Source organism: Uranotaenia lowii, chromosome 3 (genome assembly GCF_029784155.1).
Source record: "Uranotaenia lowii strain MFRU-FL chromosome 3, ASM2978415v1, whole genome shotgun sequence".
In the NCBI taxonomy this organism is placed as follows: domain Eukaryota; kingdom Metazoa; phylum Arthropoda; class Insecta; order Diptera; family Culicidae; genus Uranotaenia; species Uranotaenia lowii.
The window spans coordinates 224,167,667-224,188,137 of NC_073693.1; the positions used below are offsets into that span (position 1 = coordinate 224,167,667).

Consider the following 20,471-nt stretch of genomic DNA (forward strand, 5'->3'; position numbering starts at 1 on the left):
GATTGCAACAAGGAAGTGTACTTCCTTCTGGGGGTGCAACCTTAGGGGAGCTCTGGGGTGGTTCGGATTGTGGATCGAGGGATGCTGCCACACTCTGGCTGACTGGGCCACTGGTGATTTAACCCACACACCACAATCTACGGTAAGCATGAAGTGAAGTGTGCATATCTGGGTCTTTTCTGGCATCCTCAGCCAACATGTTTGTTTGGATTTGGAGGAGCCGCAAACTTCCTACTAAGTAGGTAAGTTAGGAGCCCAGCTCAGCCAGTCAGTCCAGTATGGAGAACCCCACTTCTTCTGGCTCTACTAGAGGGTGGAAAACTCTGTACGGGCTGATAAGTTTAGGTTTGGTTTGGTTTTCCATTTGCGATATATAAAAGAGGTTGCGCATATCAGCGCTGCATTCATTTATCAATCAAAAAGCATCGGTACCAAGTGGAAGTGGGAGAGTGCAGTTTGAGTGCAGCAATTTCAGTTACGAGGCGTTACGCGTGATACACATGGTGGCATAATAATAATACGGCTGGCTAGACCGGGTGGCTTAGAGCATAACAACTAAGAGAGTGTGCTAGAAGGCGGCAGATTTTATTTTCGCTTCCTGCTGAGGTGCAATTTGAAGCATTGGACTGTTGTGAATAACACGTTTGGGGACTTGTTCGATCAGTGCGTGCGTGAAGAAAATGAAGCCATTAGTGTGGACAATTGTGTTGGTGGTTTTGCTGGTTGAGTTAGCATACGCAGAACCAGAACCAGTGACACCGGATATAAGGAAAGCGCGACATCCTGCCAGTGGACCGACCAGTTACAATACCATATCGGTTCAGGACAGTGAAAATCTAAGTAAACTACAGAACACAGTTGCTCCTTCGGTTCAGATCCCGTTGAAGCCTATAGTGGCTGGACCTACCAAGGCTCCGGATTCGCATGCGCAGCATAACAGTGGATATGCGACTCTTCCGGTGCATTCTCCCGTTGCTAGTGCAGTGATTCAACCAGGAGGTTCGCCATACTATTTTATGACCCCCCAACAAGCGGGGAACCAAGTTTTACCACCAGGTATGTTGAAAGGAATCGGGACAAAAACAGACCTTATTAATTGAAACAAAGTGAATATTTTATGATTTTATTTTAGCCGAACTTCTCACAAATCAGTTGAAATTACTTGTCTTCACTAACTCAGGAACTGCAAAGTATGTTTCAGAATCAAGTATAAGCAGCAGATTTCCTGCGAGTTCAGAAGTTCTCTAAATATAAATTTACAATACCTACTATGAATGCTTTCATGTGAATCTAGTGTATATCAAAAGTGATGTTTTCTTTGCAGTTGTGTGTTGTTGTGATGATTCAATAAACAAAATTGAACAATTTCCAACTGATTTTCATAGAAACTAAATCTTATACAAATTTTAACACGTTTTACTGAAAGACCCCTCCTGGCCCTACAAAAAGAAGAAGCTATATCGTTTCGTGATATTTGTTGTTCGGAGTTCATCTGCACAATGTTGCCAATTAATGATAGAAACTTCTGAATAACTTTGTAATGTTCGTTGGGATTTCTCTTCCTGTGCAGTTCCGGTCTTACTCGATTGCAAGTGTAGAGCATTAAAGCTATGATCATTTAGTATCCGGGCACTTTATTTCGGTGATAGCTAAGTATGTTACTAGAGCTTGGATATACAAAACTTTAGCAGCGTTGTGTTGCCTAAGTAACACAGATCAAGCTAACTAGCATTTCGATGTTTTATTATGGTTTTATTATGGCTTTTTTGTGCAGCGTTTTATGATGGTTTTATTATGGTCATGCAAAATGCTTATATTTTTGAATCGACCATCTGTTTTCAGATAGTTTTGAAAACGCTCATAAATCTTCCATTAAACATACTGTTTTAGTTATTTAGAAAGAGTTAAGAATGCTATGTTTAAACTATAATAAAACAAAAACTTAGAAGTTTGCTCCAAGCTTTCTTTTGCATGTTCTATAATAGCACTCAGTGCCTGATTATTAAACCGCCATAAAACTTAGTGACAGTTCTCGATCAAGATGTCAAAACAGGACACGCTCAGGTTAGATAGTACATATTTGAATTGGAATTCCCATTTTTACACATTTTTGATAACTTCTGTGTGTTGATTTTGAGTTAAAATAATAAAAAAAATATAAAAATCTATGAAAACTTCGAATTACCGGAAGTGGAATAAATAAATCTACAATATGAGTATTGAGTGAAAGGGTTCAAATAGGAGGAATAAAATTTGTTGCTTGAGACCATCATTAATACAAGATGGCGGCTTCCGCTTTTATTTTCAAAGTTGTAAATAACTGAAAATATCATGAAACCTTCTTAATATTGTTATAAGGCGAAAGCAATAAACGAGTAGAAGTCGAATTTCGTTGTCCGTCGCCATCTTAAATTCCAAGATGGCGGCTATCACTCAACTTGAAAATACTGTAAATGACTGAAAATCGCCTCAAACCCCTACAATATGGGTATTAGTTGAAAGAGATGAACTAGTAAAAGTCGAAGTTCGTTTTTTGACGCCATCCAAATTCAAGATGGCGGTTTCCGCTGAACTTTAATATGTTGTATATGACCTATAATCGAATGAAACCTCAACAATATTGGTATTGGGTAAAAGGGCTAAACGAGTAGTAGTAGATTTTCTCTTTTCGCTTTACTCTGAAATGCTGTAAGTGACCCAAAAGTATTCTACTCCTTGATCCTTTTCAACTTATACCCATATTGTGGGAGTTTCATGTGATTTTCAGTGATTAACAGCATTTTAAAGCCGCCATCTTGGATTTCATGTTGGCGTTCGATAGCGAAGTTCGACTTCTTATAGTTTTGCCCTTTCACCAAATACCAATATTGTGGGCCTTTCATGCGATTCTCAGTGACTAACAGCATTTCAAAGTTCAGCGGAAGACGCCATCTTGGATTTCAAGATGGCGTCGAAAAGAAAAAAATCGGCTTCTTCTAGTTTAGTCCTTTCAACCAATACCCATATAGTGGTTGTTTAATGCGACTTTTTATCATTTACAGCATTAAAAGTTAAGCGGATGCCGCCATCTTGGATTTCAAGATGGCATCTGATAGCAGAATTCGACTTCTACTCTTTTAGCCCTTTCACCCAATACCATTATTGATGGGGTTTCATGCGATTTTAAGTCATTTACAACATTTAAAGATCAGCGGAAGCCGCCATTTTGGATTTCAAGATGGCGCCAGACAACGAAATTTGACTTCAACTCATGATTTATTCCACGGGTGATTAACAACCAATCCGTTTTTATTTAAATTGTCTGTCCTCATTTACTGTACTAAGGATTAACAACTCAGAAATGAGGAACTCATCTTAAGCGTGTAATTGGTTGGCTTGCGAGAGAAACGTCAAATCGAATTGACTAACGCCATGTTGGTTGCTAAATCGAAGGGCACAAAATGACGCCATGTTGACGGATTCACAATGCAAGCATTGGAAAATATTTTTTCAGGCCCATTTTACATCAATTCGATCATGATTGACCATCAGATTTGACGAGGCGCATTTATTTTAAGATACTATTTCATACACATTTTACCTAAAATCTTGACTGGCAGTACAAAAGAGACTCAAAATATGGTTAAAATATTGGTATTTTGGCTATTAATTTTACCATATCAAGATCAGATCTCAATAATGCAATCATCATTTATCAACCATTATGGTAGCTGGAAAAAATAAAAATAAAACTCTGAGAACTCACAGAATCGAAAAAAAACAAAAATTCCTAACATGTTTAATAATAGCTTTTTAAAAGCTTTGGTGACCAACATTGATGACCAACAATGATATGTCATGATGACGTTTCTAGGGTAGGGCCAAATAATTTTGGCTTTATTAGAGTCCAGGTGATGTTATAGAATGCGCTTTAGCTTTTTATGAAGATTAATGCTATAGTCCAAACGAAATTTTGCTGACCATAATAAAGCCAAAATTGTTACTTGGGTGGTTATGGAAAGGACTATGTTGCCTATTTTTTCAAACTTTTAATTTAATGTGTGTTTGAGATATTTACGATGCAAATGACATGGAAGAAATACTTTGGCACAATCGCCTCGGGAATTCTTCATTGTCGATTTGAAAACTCATGAACTGGTGTTTTTTTCTGATTTTTTCTGCCCCAAATGGTTAAGTAGTATTAAGAGCCACTCTAGGATGCTCACGAAGTTCAAACCGAGCAGCGGAGTGGAACCCTTGATCTCTATGGTAAAAAGTCTATATGGTTATTGGGGATAACTGAATGCAGACCCCTTTACTATGCAGTAAATCCGTTTCCAATTCCAATTTGAATAACTAACAGTGAGCAGGTCTTTAGATCGCAATCTGTGCAACCGGTTTTTACGCAATTTGACAGAAGTGTTCTGATGGACAAATTTTAAAACCGAATTGAAGAGGTCAATTTCTTCGAGATGCCACTCATGAAAAGGTTTAAACCACATTCCAATTGGCTTTTCCTCGTGAATTTGTGTAGAATATCATGAAGGTTTTGCTTCTGTTGTAAAAATAATAGCATGACTGAAAAAAGTGTGCAAAGAAAAAAAAAGAGATTTTATGATAAAGTAAGAGATTTTCTTGTAAGGAACTATAATTTTTTTAAAAATATTTTTTAATTAAATATCGTAATAATACCTTAACTGCCCGGATTCTAAATGATCATAGCCTCACTAGCGGATTTTTGTACTGAAAACCCTCTCTCTTATAAAAAGGGCTCACATACAAAATTGATGTAATACGACACGTCTACAACAATTTTCTGTTGATTTTTATCAAATTGTTAACGCTTTCAAATATTGAAATGTATAGATGACTCAATACACTGTTGATGAGCAAGTTCGGAGTGCTGAAATCAATCATCATATAAAAATATACATTGCTCTCAATTACAAAATGGGTGTGGTACTTATCATATGAAAGTTATGTAAAGTACGACATCCGTCACACAATTTTTATATTTTGTTAAAAATTTGTTTTACATTAAAAGGAGACTAAGCAAATATATATGGAACTTGGAATTTCGGTGTACACTTTTTATTTACAAAGTATACCGTCTCACGACATAACTTGACGAACATAATTCCTATAATTAACTCGGTCCATGGCAACCGTTCTCCAATTTCTCGTTGCGCCCCCGCTCGTCTTGTTCCTACCGGATTCGTAGCGAACACCTGTTTTGCAGGACAGTCGTTCGGCAGTCTCGCAACATGTCTCGCCCAGCTTATCCGGCCAGTCTTCACCACCTTCTGGATACTGGGTTCGCCGTAGAGTCGCGCGAGCTCGTGGTTCATCCTTCGCCTCCACACTCCGTTCTCCTGTACGCCGACAAAGATGGTTCTTAACACTCGTCGCTGGAATACTCCGAGTGTACGCAGGTCCTCCTCGAGCAATGTCCATGTCTCGTGCCCGTAGAGTCTTCGAGTATCTCCAGCTCGTCGCCGTCGATCGTGACCTTGTTACTACTGGACAAGCGGGTTCGGTCGGTCTCGGATCAGCAGGCCAGCATGTACTTCGTCTTGGACGAATTAATCTTCAACCCAATCCTTCCTGCTTCGCGTTTCAGTTTGCGGTAGATGTCTTCCACCGCCGACTATATCAATGTCATCGGCAAAGCAGATGAGTTGACTGGATCTGTTGAAAATCGTGCCCCCCATTTCGCCCACCGCTCGTCGAACAACACCTTCTAGCGCCACGTTGAACATCATGCAGGATAGACCATCACCTTGTCGAAGCCCCCTGCGCGATTCGAATGAACTCGACAATTCACCCGAAATCCGCACACAGCACTGCGTTCCATCCATCGTCGCCTTAATCAGTCTGATTAGCTTCCCGGAAAAGCCGTTCTTGTCCATGGTTTTCCATAGCTCGTTACGGTCGATCGTGTCGTATGCGGCTTTGAAGTCGATGAATAGATGGTGCGTAGGGACTTGGTGTTCACGGCATTTTTGGAGGATTTGCCGTAATGTGAATATCTGGTCCGTCGTAGAACGTCCCTCCATGAAGCCGGCCTGATGACTTCCCACGAATCTGTTTGTTTGTGGCGTTAGGCGGCGGAGTAGGATTCGGGACAACACTTTGTACGCGGCATTGAGGACAGTGATCGCTCGGTAATTCTCACAGTCCAATTTGCCGCCCTTCTTGTAGATGGGGCATATTACCCCCTCCTTCCACTCCTCCGGTAGCTGTTCTATGTCCCAGATTCGGACTATCAACCGGTGTAGGCAATCGGTCAACTTGTTCGGGCCCATTTTGATGAGTTCATCGAAGTGCTGCTTCCACCTTTTGATCAACCTCACGATTGTCCGTCAGGATGCCTCCGTCCTTATTCCGGTACATTTCGGCTTGCGGCACGAAGCCTTTGCGGGATGCGTTGAGTTTCTGATAGAACTTTCGTGTTTCTTTCTTGGAAACGATGCAGCTGCTCCAGCTCCTCGAGCTCCTCCTCCTCCAGGCGGCGCTTTTTTCTCCTGGAAAATTCGGACTCGCTGCCTCTTCCGCTGTCGGTGATTTTCCACATTTAAACGAGTGCCTCTTTGCACTACTGCCGCCTGCGCGGCATTCTCTTCGTCCATCACCCTCCTACACTCCTCGTCGAACCAGTCGTTCCGTCGAGTTCGCTCCACATAACCGATGACGTTCTCCGCAGCACTGTTGATGGCTGTCTTGATGGTATTCCAACAGTCCTCGAGAGGGGCTCGCCCTCTGCCGGCAGCACTGCTTCGACCGATTGCGCGTAGCCTGCCGCGACATCAGGTTGCTTCAATCGTGTGTTATTTAACCGAGGCGGGCGCCGGTTTCGTGTATTGTTCACTACGGAGAGTTTTGGACGCATCTTCACCATCACCAGACAGTGGTCTGACTCGATGTTGGCGCCTCGACAGGACCTGACGTCGATGATGTCCGAGAAGTGCCGGCTGTCAATCAAAACGTGGTCGATCTGTGATTGCGTTTGGTACGGTGATCTCCAGGTGTACTTGTGTGGGAGGCGGTGCTGGAAAAAGGTACTACGTACGGCCATTCGTTTGGAGGCGGCGAAATCAATAAGTCTGAGGCCGTTTTTGTTGGTCAGCTGGTGCGCACTGAACCTTCCAATTGTCCAATACGTATCGATAGGTCTTAGCAAAACAATAAAAAGTAAATATTTGTCACCGACCCGTAGCCTAGAGGATAGCTTTGAAGTGTTCTACGCCAAATACGCAAATGGGTTAAATTCCTATATTAAAGAAAAAAAGGAATAAAGATTAACCCTAACCATCACGTCTCAGAACTTATTCGAATAATCTTCAAGTTTGGACGTAATTCGTCTCCTCCGTCGACACAACCAAAACACATTGTTTTGGTCAGTTCGTCTATTGAGAACAATAGCGATTTACCATCGATGATTGTGGATGATAGGAGATTATGGTAAACACGGTACAAATGTTCATCACCACACTGTAAACTGAAACTACTCTCACTGCGGTTAGCAGTTACATTGCAGTGTTTGCAGATTATAATGAGCAGTAAACGCATTTTACTCATTGAGAAATGAGAATTTTCCTGGTTAGGGAATATGAGAAGTGGAAAGTGAAAAATAGCTATCGCTAATGTAGCGTGTAGTAATTTAAGGACTAGGGGTTACCAGACCCCTCAACACCAAAAAAAGTACATTGAGATCATCCACCCAAAAAGTCGGGAGAAACGATGTACAGTAGACCCCCGCTTATCCAAACTCCGGTTTTCTGAGTTCCTCTATTATTGCAGCCATCAGGTTGGTACAAGATCAATTTAATTCTGGAGCTTTGCGCTGATATGGTATGCAAAACTGAACATTTTTCGTATCATCTGAGGAGGCCTCTACTATTTCGAATAAGCGGAGTTCAACTGTAATTGGAAATTGTTATATTTCAATCCAATCAAATACTGTCAATGTGTTGAGGTTATGCAAAAATTGAATTATTCGAAGAGATTGCAGTATTTAGATGTTATGCTGAAAAACCACAAAAAACAAAAAAGCATTATAAAACAATCCATTATTAAAAGAGTTTTTTTTTATTGATGAGTACATTCCCATTACAATCATTATTTGAGATCTGTGCGCATTTAAGCATAGTACCTCAATAGTGTACATATTTATTACTGTTTGCTTACTCAAAGGTGCTCACGCTCGCGTTTACTTTATTATTACTAAAAATGCATGTTAAGGAAAACAAGATGTTGAAGTAACTTATTGTAAGCTACATTTCTTTCGTAGTTTTTGCATAAGAAGTGAAACAACCTTATAAAAATAAGCGCCGATGTGGTCTAGCGGATAGGCTGGCGCGAGTCTGGTGTTGGTATGCCAGGCGTACTGGGTTCGATTTCCGGTATCGGCAAGAAACCTTTTGGGTTCGAATCCCATAAGTGGCCGACAGGTAAGATATGTTTTCTCTTATAATTGACTATATAATATGAATGTTCAATCAGTTGCCAGCTGGGCAGGTATATACACGAATGCGGAATACCTGTCGTAGATTCATAACACTGAAAATGTTATGAATCTTATACGGTTGCGAAACTGATTGTCTCGTTCCTCAAATAAGACTCACACATACACAAAACACATTCATTACATGACAGTTCACACGAAGCCATGGTGTCGGGTATGTGGTGGTTTGCATTGAAGATTTGTCGAACTCATGATCTAAAGAATGCAATTCAGCGCATACGTTGGCGAAACTGCGGTGAATCCGTGCACCCATGGTGGATTATCTACATACATACATACATACAGAAGTGAAACAACCTTATAAAATGGGAGAAATACTGGTTTTTCCAATCAAATGTCTTTCAACAAAAAAAGTGTACATTTGGTAAAATTCACAAAAAGAAGAGTACGCCCATTTCTCGTTTGAAAAAGAGTACATGTACAGGTCGGACTCGATTATCCGGAGACTCGATTATCCGGAGACTCGATTATCCGGAGTTCGATTATCCGGAATTTTAGACTCGATTATCCGGAATTTAAGAAAAATTTTTTTTTTTAAATTTTCATTTTGATTTTTTGAATAATTTAGTATTATAATTCACAAAATAATATTTTTATCAGCTTTGGACGGAGTTAGGGGCGTCAGGGACTAGTATAGTAGTTGTACTTTATATTAAAACTCGGTTATCCACAGTCCATTCAAGATCATACTCATTAACTCTATAATACATAATATAAATATGTGTTCAAGCAAGAACGTAGCTAGGAACAGGAAGGGTAAGAATAAGAGTTGTCAATGTGTTTAACTCTCTATATCCCATGGTAGCACAAGTGATCCACAACATTTGCGTCTTTATCAAGTTTGTAAATCTACTATGATGCAGTCAATAATTGTATAAACTTCCTTGTGTACTTATTGTGCTTGTCTATAAGCTTTCTTGAAATTTAGATATAGTAACTATTGAAAAACAATCTAGCAACTATTGAAACAATCAAAAACTTTTTTCAACGAATTACAACTTTTGAGGCCATGAGGAACTACTTTTGTGCTAGCTCTTTCCTTACAAAAGCTTTTTTGTTGTTCAAATATTAAAAAAAAAATCGTGGGAAGTAACGGGTTAATTATTTATTATCTTGTTTAATTAATTATCGATTGTCTTCGGTTGAAAATGAGTGGATTTTGAAATGTATTTTGGTTTATTTACAAAGTACGATCAAATGTACAAACGTGAAAGTAGTAAGAAAAAGAGGGACTTAAGCTAGGGTGTCATTTCAGTATGTTCCCCTTTTGATATTCTTTTTTGTTACATTCTCATTTTGGTTAAATTTGTTGTGTATATTTGTTTTTTTTTTTCTTATCACGACTTTATCCATTTTTCCTATAAAAATGATTTCTGGCTATACGCCACTGCATTTTACAAAAATAATGCAAAAAAAAAAACTACAATTTAACGTCCTCAGACTGAAAAAAAACCTTTTTTTTATGATTCGATTATCCGGAAGATTCGATTATCCGGAGTGAAAAAAATATCGATACTCCGGATAATCGAGTCCGACCTGTACTCTTAAAAGAGCGTGTCAACAGCGAATTTCCCTCAAACTGGATTGACGAAATATATTGATTTATCAGCCATTTCGTCAAACGGACGTATGCGCATATGAACACTTCCCCTTACAACAAATTGAACAGGAAGCTTACTGGTAATAGCAACAAAAATAATAACAGCGTTTCGAGCTCGCCTCCGGTCGTTTGAATGCGATTGGCGAATACTTGACTATACCATTCTTTAAGGATCACACGAACAGGAACCCAATTGAGGAACAGTTGAATGAGTGTGACGTGAATGTGATCAAGGACTCAGATCTTGCCTAGATATTCTAGTTTCAAGAGATATAGCAGTTGATTAAAATCTATTTCTCCATGTTATAGAAATTTGTTCTAAAAGTTCTGAAATATTTCGGTAAATTCAAGAATTTTGAAGAATAAAAGACAATAGAAAACTTGCAAAACTGCATAACTTTTTTCGCTGCAGTCAAAATTGCTCGCGATCTTCGGGAAAGTTGATCCTTGGGTTAAAACCTTCAATTTCCAAATCATTGTAATGTTCTACAGTCTCGCAAAAAAAAGGCAGAAATCGATTAAACGAGTTTTGACCTATTTTCCAAAGTTATCTCAAGAACAAGAGTTGCTAGAAAAAAAATTGCATATTTGAAATCAGCATCCCCAAATTAGTCAAAATCAGCTCTTAAATTCTTTTAACCTCTGATAATTGTAATTTTTGTTGCCTTGTATTTTCGATTAGCGGATTAGCGTTTTTGTGCCAGGCACTGATTAAGCACGATCCTATTTCTAAACATCAACTAACAAGCTTTTTCAACTTGACCCTTAACCTTTCAAATCCTGACGTTCTCTCTCTGCTTGCAGCAACTACCCCGTTGATCATGCAATACATCACTCCACAGGGACAACCTACTGGAGGCCTACAGTATATCCAGCTGTTGCGACCAGTGCTGTACCCCTATCATCATGGCGCCCCGTACGTCCAACCGTCCTACGTTCAACAACACCAACAACAAGTGGCCGCCATCAGTCAGCAACAGCAGCAGCCGCAACAGCAACATTCGAGTTCGGTTTCCCAGCTCCACCAGCACCAGCACCCGCACCACCAACATACGCTTACGCACCACTACTCCGCCATACCGACTTCGGCGCCAACTTCGCCACCGAGCAGCCACGCCCACTCGCACTCACACTCGCTCCAAACGAGTACCACCCAGTCCAGCTTCGTACCCTTCCAGCCTTCATCGTTGCAGCAGTACAGCGTCGTCGGCGCCGGAGCCGTCGCAGCACCTGGAGTCACTTCCGTTAGCGGCCACCCTGGGACACATCCGGTTGCGGCAGCAGCATCGACCGCCGCACTAACCGCCAGTTCCCCGTACGCCGGTCCGATTGCTCAGTATTCGAGCCCGGTGCTCACCTACTATCAGCCACGCATTTCACTCATCAATGGGCCGGACATGAGCCTCAACACCAATGAGTATATGCCTCCGGGTGGCGATCATTTCTACTCCAAAGGCGTAAAGGGCGTCCGGGCGTAGAAGAACTCAGGAAAGCGACATTCGCCCGGTTCTTCTACGTTTTTGTTGACGTTTTGAGTGTAATCCCTAGATCTTGTTGATCTCCCTTTCAGTTCGGTTTCGGAATTGACCATACCAAATTTGTAGGTAAATTAACAAAATTCATATGTTTATTTTTCTGTTGACTGTTCTGATTACGATGATTCTCATGAGAACCATCATGGTAATTTTCGTTAGAAGTCAATAAGATTTAATCTAATATGCTTAAAAATGCCCACAGTTTAGAGAACAAATGGAAATCTTTGAGTTTTAATACAAATTGTAAAATTTTTAGGCTAAAACAACCAGAACAATTTTAGCCTGCTGCACATCGCAATTAAATTTTCACAGTCGCCATATATCTTTATTTTTACTTGAGAATGTAATAAACTGTGCTCAAAATTAAGATCCCAAATCTCAAATTGGAATTATTCAAATACAAATATACTGATTTCTGTAAAAAATTTCTAAGTAAATTGGAACTAATAATAAATTCTGAGTACAAATAGTACTTTTACAAGCTCATGACTTGTTGTCCTCTTACTAATACATTTGGTCGAAAATTATCATCAATGAAGCATCATAACTAAAATTATTCCATTCCTTCGTTCTTTTAGTTAAGACATTAAAATCAGTTATGAACTAAGAAACGGATGATTTGTCCTTTTTAATTCGAAATGAAATAATAAAACGGTTCATTCGAAAAAAAGACTGATCTATTTTTTAGTTGAAATTTTATTTTAGTTTAATTATTTCAAAAAACTACTCAAAACGAACATACAAAGATGATTAATCAACAGCAAATTTGGCATGAAAGTAATCAAAGTTTTTTAACCATGCTCTAATTAAACATGAAAAAGTGTGTCCAATTGAATTTTTTTGTTAGTAAATTGAAATCAAATAATTAAGATATTATTCGAAGCATATTTTAACATAGTTTAATCAATACATTTTTTTTATAGATTTGGGAAGATTTTGAGAGTTTTGTTAGTTTAATCAATACATTTTTTTTTATAGATTTGGGAAGATTTTGAGAGTTTTGCTTTAAAGTATCCAATGAAATATTTCAGTTAATAAAATTCGAATTTGGCGTGTAAAATTAAGTTGGTTAGTGCAGTGCAGTTTCTATAAACATGTTATTATTGCTTCAGTTTCTCACAGATTAACTATCATGATCAGGTTTGGATTAAAGTTTAAATAAGCTTACGAGAAACAATATTGAACGAGTAGGAAAAACTTACCATTATTAATAATGAGAACAATGTTTTGTTCTGGTACTTAATCATTTCTTTTGCAAAAACAGTTCCAAATTTCACCACAATATAAACTTTTCGACAAAGTTCAACACTAAAAAAAGATAAAATGGATTATCTACAAAAACAGACAATTACCTTTGATGAAAATTTCACAAGATATTATTGTATAAATTCAAAAATAATCAAATTGTAGTAATATCTACTACTACTAGTAATATCTTACTATATAAATTCAAAAATAATCAAATTTAAGAGTTTGATGTTACAGAAAGTATAACCATTTAAAATACTTCAAGGCTTAAGTGTCTAGAAGACTTACATTTTTTGTGGTCGCGTCTTTTAAAGGAAATGTATTTTCGACTTCGTTTTTGTCATCTTTAATTTTCAATTTAGGTTGGCTTTGGGCAGATTTTAACAATATCTCGCTTGCTCTCTTTCTACATCTTTAACCCTTTCCTTCCCACGAGGTTTTTCTCGTTTTAAAAATAGAAATATTTATTTACAGCTGAAGTTCTAGAACAAAAGATGCATAATTTGAGCCTACTTTAAAGATCCATTTGAAAAATTTGGGTTTTGAGGTGGATCATATGTGCTCCATTGGGAAGATAACAACACATAGGGTGCAAATGAAAAACAGGAAATAATTGCAGAAAAAAACATGGAATTTCATCACTTCATTGATCACAAACTAAAACGATTCTATTTGTTAAAAAACTTCTTTGGTATGCGCATTCCTCGAAAGTCTATTTATTGAAATATTTGAAATTTTCATTTTTGCCTTGAACAATTGGCCGCCATGACACTTTGCGCAAGGAAAACAAAACATGTCGTTTTTCGAGAAAATCACGAACTTTTACAAATATTTCGAGACATGTGGTCATTTAAGCAGATGAAATAACTATCCTGAAGCGAATTTTTTGGTTGACGAAATGATTTTCTGGAGTATTGATAAGAAGCTTCACAAGAAGAAAAGTACGTTTTGTTCCCAGTGTATCACCAGTGATCCACTTTACTTACTCAAAAATTTATATGTTTTAGTTGAAATCTAAGTAAACCATCTTTTGATTCTGCTTGCATAAGCAACCTTCTGCACATCAGTAATTTTATTTGAAGGAAATTATAAAAACTTGTCAAGTTATTGAACAACAAATGACGACTTGATTTAAATACGAAAAAAATCCGACTTTTTTGCAGCTTTTGATCTGCCAAGCAAAACCTAGCGAACCGATTTTTTTTCAAATTTCGTGCGATGTTTTTTCACTCATATCCACACATTCGGTGAGAAAATGGTGTTGATCCAAAGCGCACAGTTCAAATGCGAGCTGTTCAAAGTTGTGGATCACCTGTGCTACCATGGGAAGGAAAGGGTTAAGCTCAAATATTGCTGAAAGTTAGGGCTTGTTCACCGAAAATGTCCGTTTTGAAATAAAACGATTCCGATGGAAAAAATATAAAAATGAAATTTCTCTGCAGTGCGGTATGGTCGATTCCCTTTTTCGAACTAATTGTTAACATCCATCATTTCATTCCATTTCTGTTGAAGAGATTTCCTGTTAGAAATTTATTTATAACGACCCTAGTATTAAGTGCATACATACAGTGCGTGATGTGTTGATGAGAAAGTATTACCGATTGGCGCGAAAGCCAATCCGGCACCCAATATAGAGTATCCTCAACTGTTGTTAAGACACTAACGAAACCAGTTTCAAGCGAAAACAGAATTCTAACAATCGAAAAGCGAAAAAAAAATCAAATAAACGAATTAAAAAACTGCACTTTGTATCCTGAATGACTCACTAATATCACAACCCTTGATTAAATTGACCCCTCCAAGTATAGATTCATCTTCGAAGTTCTGGGTATTTACTGAAATTATTTGAGAAGTTTAATAATAATTTTATATTTTTTCTATTTAATGGATCCACTCTTAAATTTCAATTAAAAAACATGTTTTCGGAGACCTCTCAAAATTCAATGTGTATAATGAAAGAATCGTCTCGAATTTTTAAGTGTGAAGTTTTAGTATTTATACTATTTATTATTGGAAATATTCAAACTATATATTTAGAATGAAAGATAAATTGACAGAAAAAACCGATCTTCATGTTTTTTTTTCTAAAAGAGAATTTTGAATGCTGAACATAAAAGACATATTTCAAAGAGTCGGACGCCGCTTTCATTTAAATTTTGGAAATAGAACGCGAAATCAAAACTGAGATTAAAAGTTTTAGTACTCATTAGATAAATTTTTGGAAATAAAAAAGCTCAAGTCAAAAAATTTCAATTTATAAATTCAGAGTTGAAAGAATAAACCCAAGATAAAATGCATCACGCAATCCTAAAAAAACTTGATTTAGAACATTGAAGAAAGCCTTAACTTAAGGTCCTTTAGTATAAAATCGTTTTAAGAAAAACTTAATTACTAGAACTGGAATCCTCTATCAAAAGTTGTAACCGGTCGGTTACAAATCGTTTGATTTTTGTTTTCATTTTTGTAGTATTGTATATTTAGCTCTAGAAAATTCATGTTTCTTGTCGAGTCTCACAACAAGATAGCACCACAGTAGGCTACATTTTACTGCTGGCTGCTGTCAATTCACAGAGGAGGAAAAGGAGGAAAGAAAAAGAGAACATGGAAAGCGAAAAGGAAGCTTGCTTCAGGAAAATTCGCTCTCTTCTATATCAGGCGTCCGTGTGTGAAGTCTAGTCCCCGTTTAGTGTTGTGAAGTTCCAAGGAATTCGCCCGGAAACGCCGGCTTCCCCACGGCTCGGCCCGCAGATCCTTGTGATCTCGCGCCTAATCGTAATAGGATCATCATCTTCGTCCTCGGGTTCTGCGGATCCCTAATTATCAAGGAGGACTTCCCTTCTCGGCCTGTCCGGATACGGGGCACTCTCGTGGGCAGGCCGATTAAAAGCCAAAGAAGGAAGACGCCTGCAACGACCGAGTCCAGCAACGCCCGCTGGCGCCGACGGTTTCGGCACCCCGTCGATACGCCATTACATCGACGGCCCTCCTGCTTCCGGAACTGGATTTCCGGAACTGCGACGTCGCGACAGAACAGCAACAGCAGCAGCACATCACGGTTAGTGAAGCAATTACACGCCACACAAGACACAGAACATTGTTTATACACACAGACAACACGCCACAAGAAAACTTTAAATAAAAAAACATAGAAACATGAAATTTCCGATTTCTGTATTTTATCCGTAAGTCCTTGGTTACCTAGTAGCCAGCCGGCCCTGAGGTTCCGTACTCTTAGAGTACTTTGCCTTGGCTGGTCTAGCCGCTGATCATCCATCAGTAACAAAGTATAAAAATGGGAGTAAAGCATGGATCACGATGAATCTGGACGCATTAAAAAGGGTGTATCTCACATTCCGATGTTGTTTTGATGAAATTTAGAACTTTTCGTCGAGTACCACTTATCATAGTTTGGACACCCTATTCGCTGACCTCAGCGGTCATTTTGTTCCACAATCTCTTCATCTCTGTTGCATCCCTAGTCGTCCTACCATTCTTCTTCATCTTCTGCTTGACAATTGCCCAAAATTTTTCGGCAGGGCAGAATTGAGGGCAGTTGGGTGGGTGGATGTCTTTTTCTACAAAATCCACCCGTTTTTTTTTTTTTTTTTTACAAGATGGAAATTTGACTTCAAACCATAATAGCCGGGTGTTTGCTGCCGTGTGTGGGTTCGTCCCACTAAAACCACCTTGGGCTTCGTGTGCCAGATGTGCCCCTTGGTTTCACCATATGATACTACATCAAGGGGTAGGCTGTGCTCATGCACTTATACATCTCACCCTTTTCCTCTTTCTCAATTTTTCCTCAATTTCTCCTTGATCATCGTTCTGCTTTATCCTTCTTCCTCCTTCTCCTTTTCCTCTATCGTCAACTTCAGACTGGTACGGAAGACCCCGAAACGTGTGCCGGTTAGGTAACGCTTTCATAATAACTCACGCCCGTCACAGCATCCACTATCCCGGGGACCTCGAAGAAAAAATCCACCCGTTGTCCCGATACCACTGTAGCACATCTTTGCTGTAGTGGCAGCCTGCCAAATCTGTCGAAAACTTAACTGGTCCTTTGTGAGATCCAATTTACGAAAAAAAAAAAAACGTTTTTTCAGGCACTCCTCCTTGTACATTTCGGAGTCCATGATCTTGTTTTCACAAAAACCGGTGTTTTTCTACCGCAGCTGCTAATACCTTGCCAGACCAAACACTTCCTTGCCAACTTATCGGCAAAAACAAATTTGAACTTGGCGGGGACATCACCCCGACCAGTGCAGTGGCCTTGTAAAATGTTTGGCCAGGAAGCCGCCCAAAATCCATCTTCACGTACGTTTCGTCATCCATGAGGATGCATCCGTCGAACTTCGTTGGAATCTTGTTGTATAACTTCCGGGCACGTCCTTTGGCTTCTACATTCTTCTTCAATGTCCGGTTTGGTTGCTTACTGGCCCGATAAGATCGTATTCCTTCGCGCAGATGAATCCTTCTGGTGGTGCACAAGTCGGCATTGAATTTCTTGGCGATGTCATAGTCCGACTGCCCTGTGTTTGCCGCGATCATTCTCAACACCTTCAAATGCAGTTTCCGATTCTTAGGTCCACTATAACGCTTGGTATGAACCTGCCAATCGATAGTATACATCTCACGGAAACGTTTAAGAACGCTGCACCCGGTCGATTTGACCATCTTTACAGATTTCGCGATTTTTTAACCGGGTGTCCAAAATTAATTTTCGTCTCGCGGCTTCTATGACGTGTAACTTTTTTGGAACTCAACAAATCGTAATGAAATTTTCAGCACTGATAGAGGAAACATTGCCGAACAAAGTACTGCCAAAACATTCCAGATCCAACAACTAGGAGCGCTATGGTATAATAAACAGTGCGTCCAGATTCATCGTGATCCATGCTTTAGTTTATGATTGATCTCGGAAAAGATTTGAATAAAAACGTACAAATAGGTATTTAACTAGAACGATTTCTATTGATCTAGAGTAGTATTCTGAGTTTGAATACTAAAAATGTACCTGATTTGAAAATGAGATTTTTAAATGGAAAATATAAGGACACAGGTTCTATTTGCATTGTAAGAATTTATAAAATAAATCTTTTCAGAACATTATTTTCAATGATAAGTGTTTGCAAAACTTAATTGAAAGGCCAATATAAAAGTCGTTGGAAATTCTAATCGAGTAAAGTTTTATTTAAAATAAAAACTTCTTAAAGAAATTCGATATCGGTTAACAATTGAGCAGGTAAAGTGTCGTTTTGATTTTAAAATGCTATAAAAATTAAAATCCATATAAAAATTATAGCTCTGAAAAAAAAAACATATAGGTACAGACCCCGTTCGTTTTTGGCAGCGTGCCCAAACACTTTGTGACGCCTAAATCAAATTTTGTCTAAATCGAACGGTTTTTTAAATTATTTTTTTTTTTCTCTTTTTTATACTAAATAACTATTTTATTATCATTAACGTTATTTTTAGTCAATTTCCGACCATTTCTAATATGTTTTATGAATATGAATTTGATGCATTTTGCACTATTCTTGTTTTGTGTATAATATTTGTTTTTTTAATTTTTGCTGTTTTTGTCATTCTTCATCATTTTTAGTTGATTTTTGTTATTTTAAGTCTTATGTATGTATTTGTTTTTTTTTTAAATTTTTTTTTTTTAGTTTTTCATGTTTTTGTAATTTTTTATTCCTTTATAAATTTTCAAAAATCTATTGTTGTTTTTTGTTGTATTTTATCACCATTTCAGAGCGTTCAAACGTATTTTTGGTGTTCGTCTAAATTATATTCGTCCAATTACAGTGAAATAACCATCGTAAACAAGTTGGTATTGAGTGATTTTCTATCATTCGTTAACGACAAGCTTTGCCCAAAAATAGTTGAGTCGGATAGCAGTTTAATAAATTCGTAAATATGTCTCCAAAAAGTTGGGAATATGCTAATTTGACATTTACGATTTGAGTGAACTGATTTACGATAAATGGGCGGTCCTTCAATTGACACTCTATCCGGTTGAGAGACCTTCCTTCTTCCTTCGACCGGTTCGTAAAAAGAACATCTCACATAAAGAGCTATAGCGTGGATCATAACAACTGATGAGTTGGCATCGTGGTAAGATACCGAATTGCGAACTCGGAGGACTGGAGTTCAAATCACGGTCGGGGAAATTTCTCAATTACTCTAATTACTTAAAATCGTATATTTTTCATTTTGTGTTGAAATCGGATCTTTGGAATCTTGTCATTGTAGATATATCGCCTACACTTTTGCTATTTTAGTAAGTTTAATACAATCTTTTCATCTGTTTTAATTATTCAAACAACTCTGTTGTTCCTGCGATAAACCTTCTTTAATGTTTGCTTGGTAAAAGTTTGTGTTGTTTCTAAAGACCGTCCGATTTTGGACATGTGCCAAAATCGGATGTTGCCTAAAATGGATGTTGTCAAAATCGGATTTTGCCGAAATCGAACGGAGTCATATAGCATTAAAATCTTTCAGGTTTACCGACTGAAGTTAAGTTTTTCAAGCTTAAGTGTAAGGGGCCGTTCACTAATTACGTTAGCACTTGGGGGGGATTTTCACATTTGGTTACAATCTCTTAATAAGGGGAAAGGGAGGTTTCCAAAAATTTGACGTACGAAATGTTACATTTATAAATTGCCGCAGCCATACGAAACCATATTACTCAGTTTTTTTTCTCACTACCTTTTTGTAGGTTATTTTTGTTGTTATGTTATTCACATTATTAAAAAAAATCTTCGCTTATCGCTATTCATCATAACAATATTTTGAATTGAGAAAATTATTGAAACAAAAAGGAAAGTTGCGCGTTGTGACACCACGATTTGAATCTATAATATTTCAAAAATGACTTCATCAAGAAACAAATTTTAAAAATCAATATGAGGCAATTCAGATAATGAATTTCTAGACAGTTTTTATATTGATAGACACTGCCAACTCTAAATTTTACAAACGATTAACTAGAAAAATCCTTAAACTTTATCGCTTACCGCTGAAATGAGTCTGAGCTTTAAGCTTAGTTGACAACGTTATTGTCGTTAAACATTTTTGTACCAATTCTTGTCATTTTGAATTTTTTCAGGTTAAAAACATAACAATTTTTTATGGTATCTTGTGCTAACCTGATCTTTCCCTCTTCTTTTAATTGGAATTTAGATTTTATATTGTTAATCCGATTGTGGAAATTTATTGAAGATTATTGTTATCCCGAACATGCTATGTCTTAAATAATGTTTTCTATAATCGTTTAGGACATTTCATCTGTTGTTTTGTAGAAAATGTGATTTTCAAATGCAGTTATTAAAGTTTAACTGTAAAGTGATTTGCTTTGAAGCATGGATGTCACATTTTAAATATTTTCAAGCATTTTTTGAAGAAACGTATCAATTTGTAAAAAAATAAAAAAGGGTAAGATCTTACTAAGGGGGTAGGGAGGCTGGTTGAAAAATCTTACTTTGCCTTACCATGGAGGGAGGGAGGTATAATGTTTTATGTCATCTTTTTTCATGCGATATCTGGGTTTTTTTATTATCTGACAATTTGAGCCGGGGGTATTCAG

General features: G+C 37.8%; 1 protein-coding gene across 1 annotated transcript; it reads left to right on the forward strand.

Moving 5' to 3' along the window:
* Nucleotides 1-388: 388 nt before the first annotated feature.
* Nucleotides 389-12,278, forward strand: LOC129755921 (G-box-binding factor-like). The gene is made up of 2 exons (XM_055752627.1): nucleotides 389-1,056; nucleotides 10,908-12,278. The coding sequence occupies exons 1-2, from the start codon at nucleotides 681-683 to the stop codon at nucleotides 11,579-11,581; spliced, it is 1,050 nt and encodes a 349-aa protein (XP_055608602.1). The 5' UTR covers nucleotides 389-680; the 3' UTR covers nucleotides 11,582-12,278.
* Nucleotides 12,279-20,471: the final 8,193 nt, after the last annotated feature.

Coding starts and splice junctions, on each gene's coding strand:
- LOC129755921 (XM_055752627.1), top strand. CDS start 681: ATGAAGCCATTAGTGTGGACAATTGTGTTGGTGGTTTTGCTGGTTGAG. Junction 1,057..10,907: donor GAACCAAGTTTTACCACCAG/GTATGTTGAAAG, acceptor CTCTGCTTGCAG/CAACTACCCCGTTGATCATG.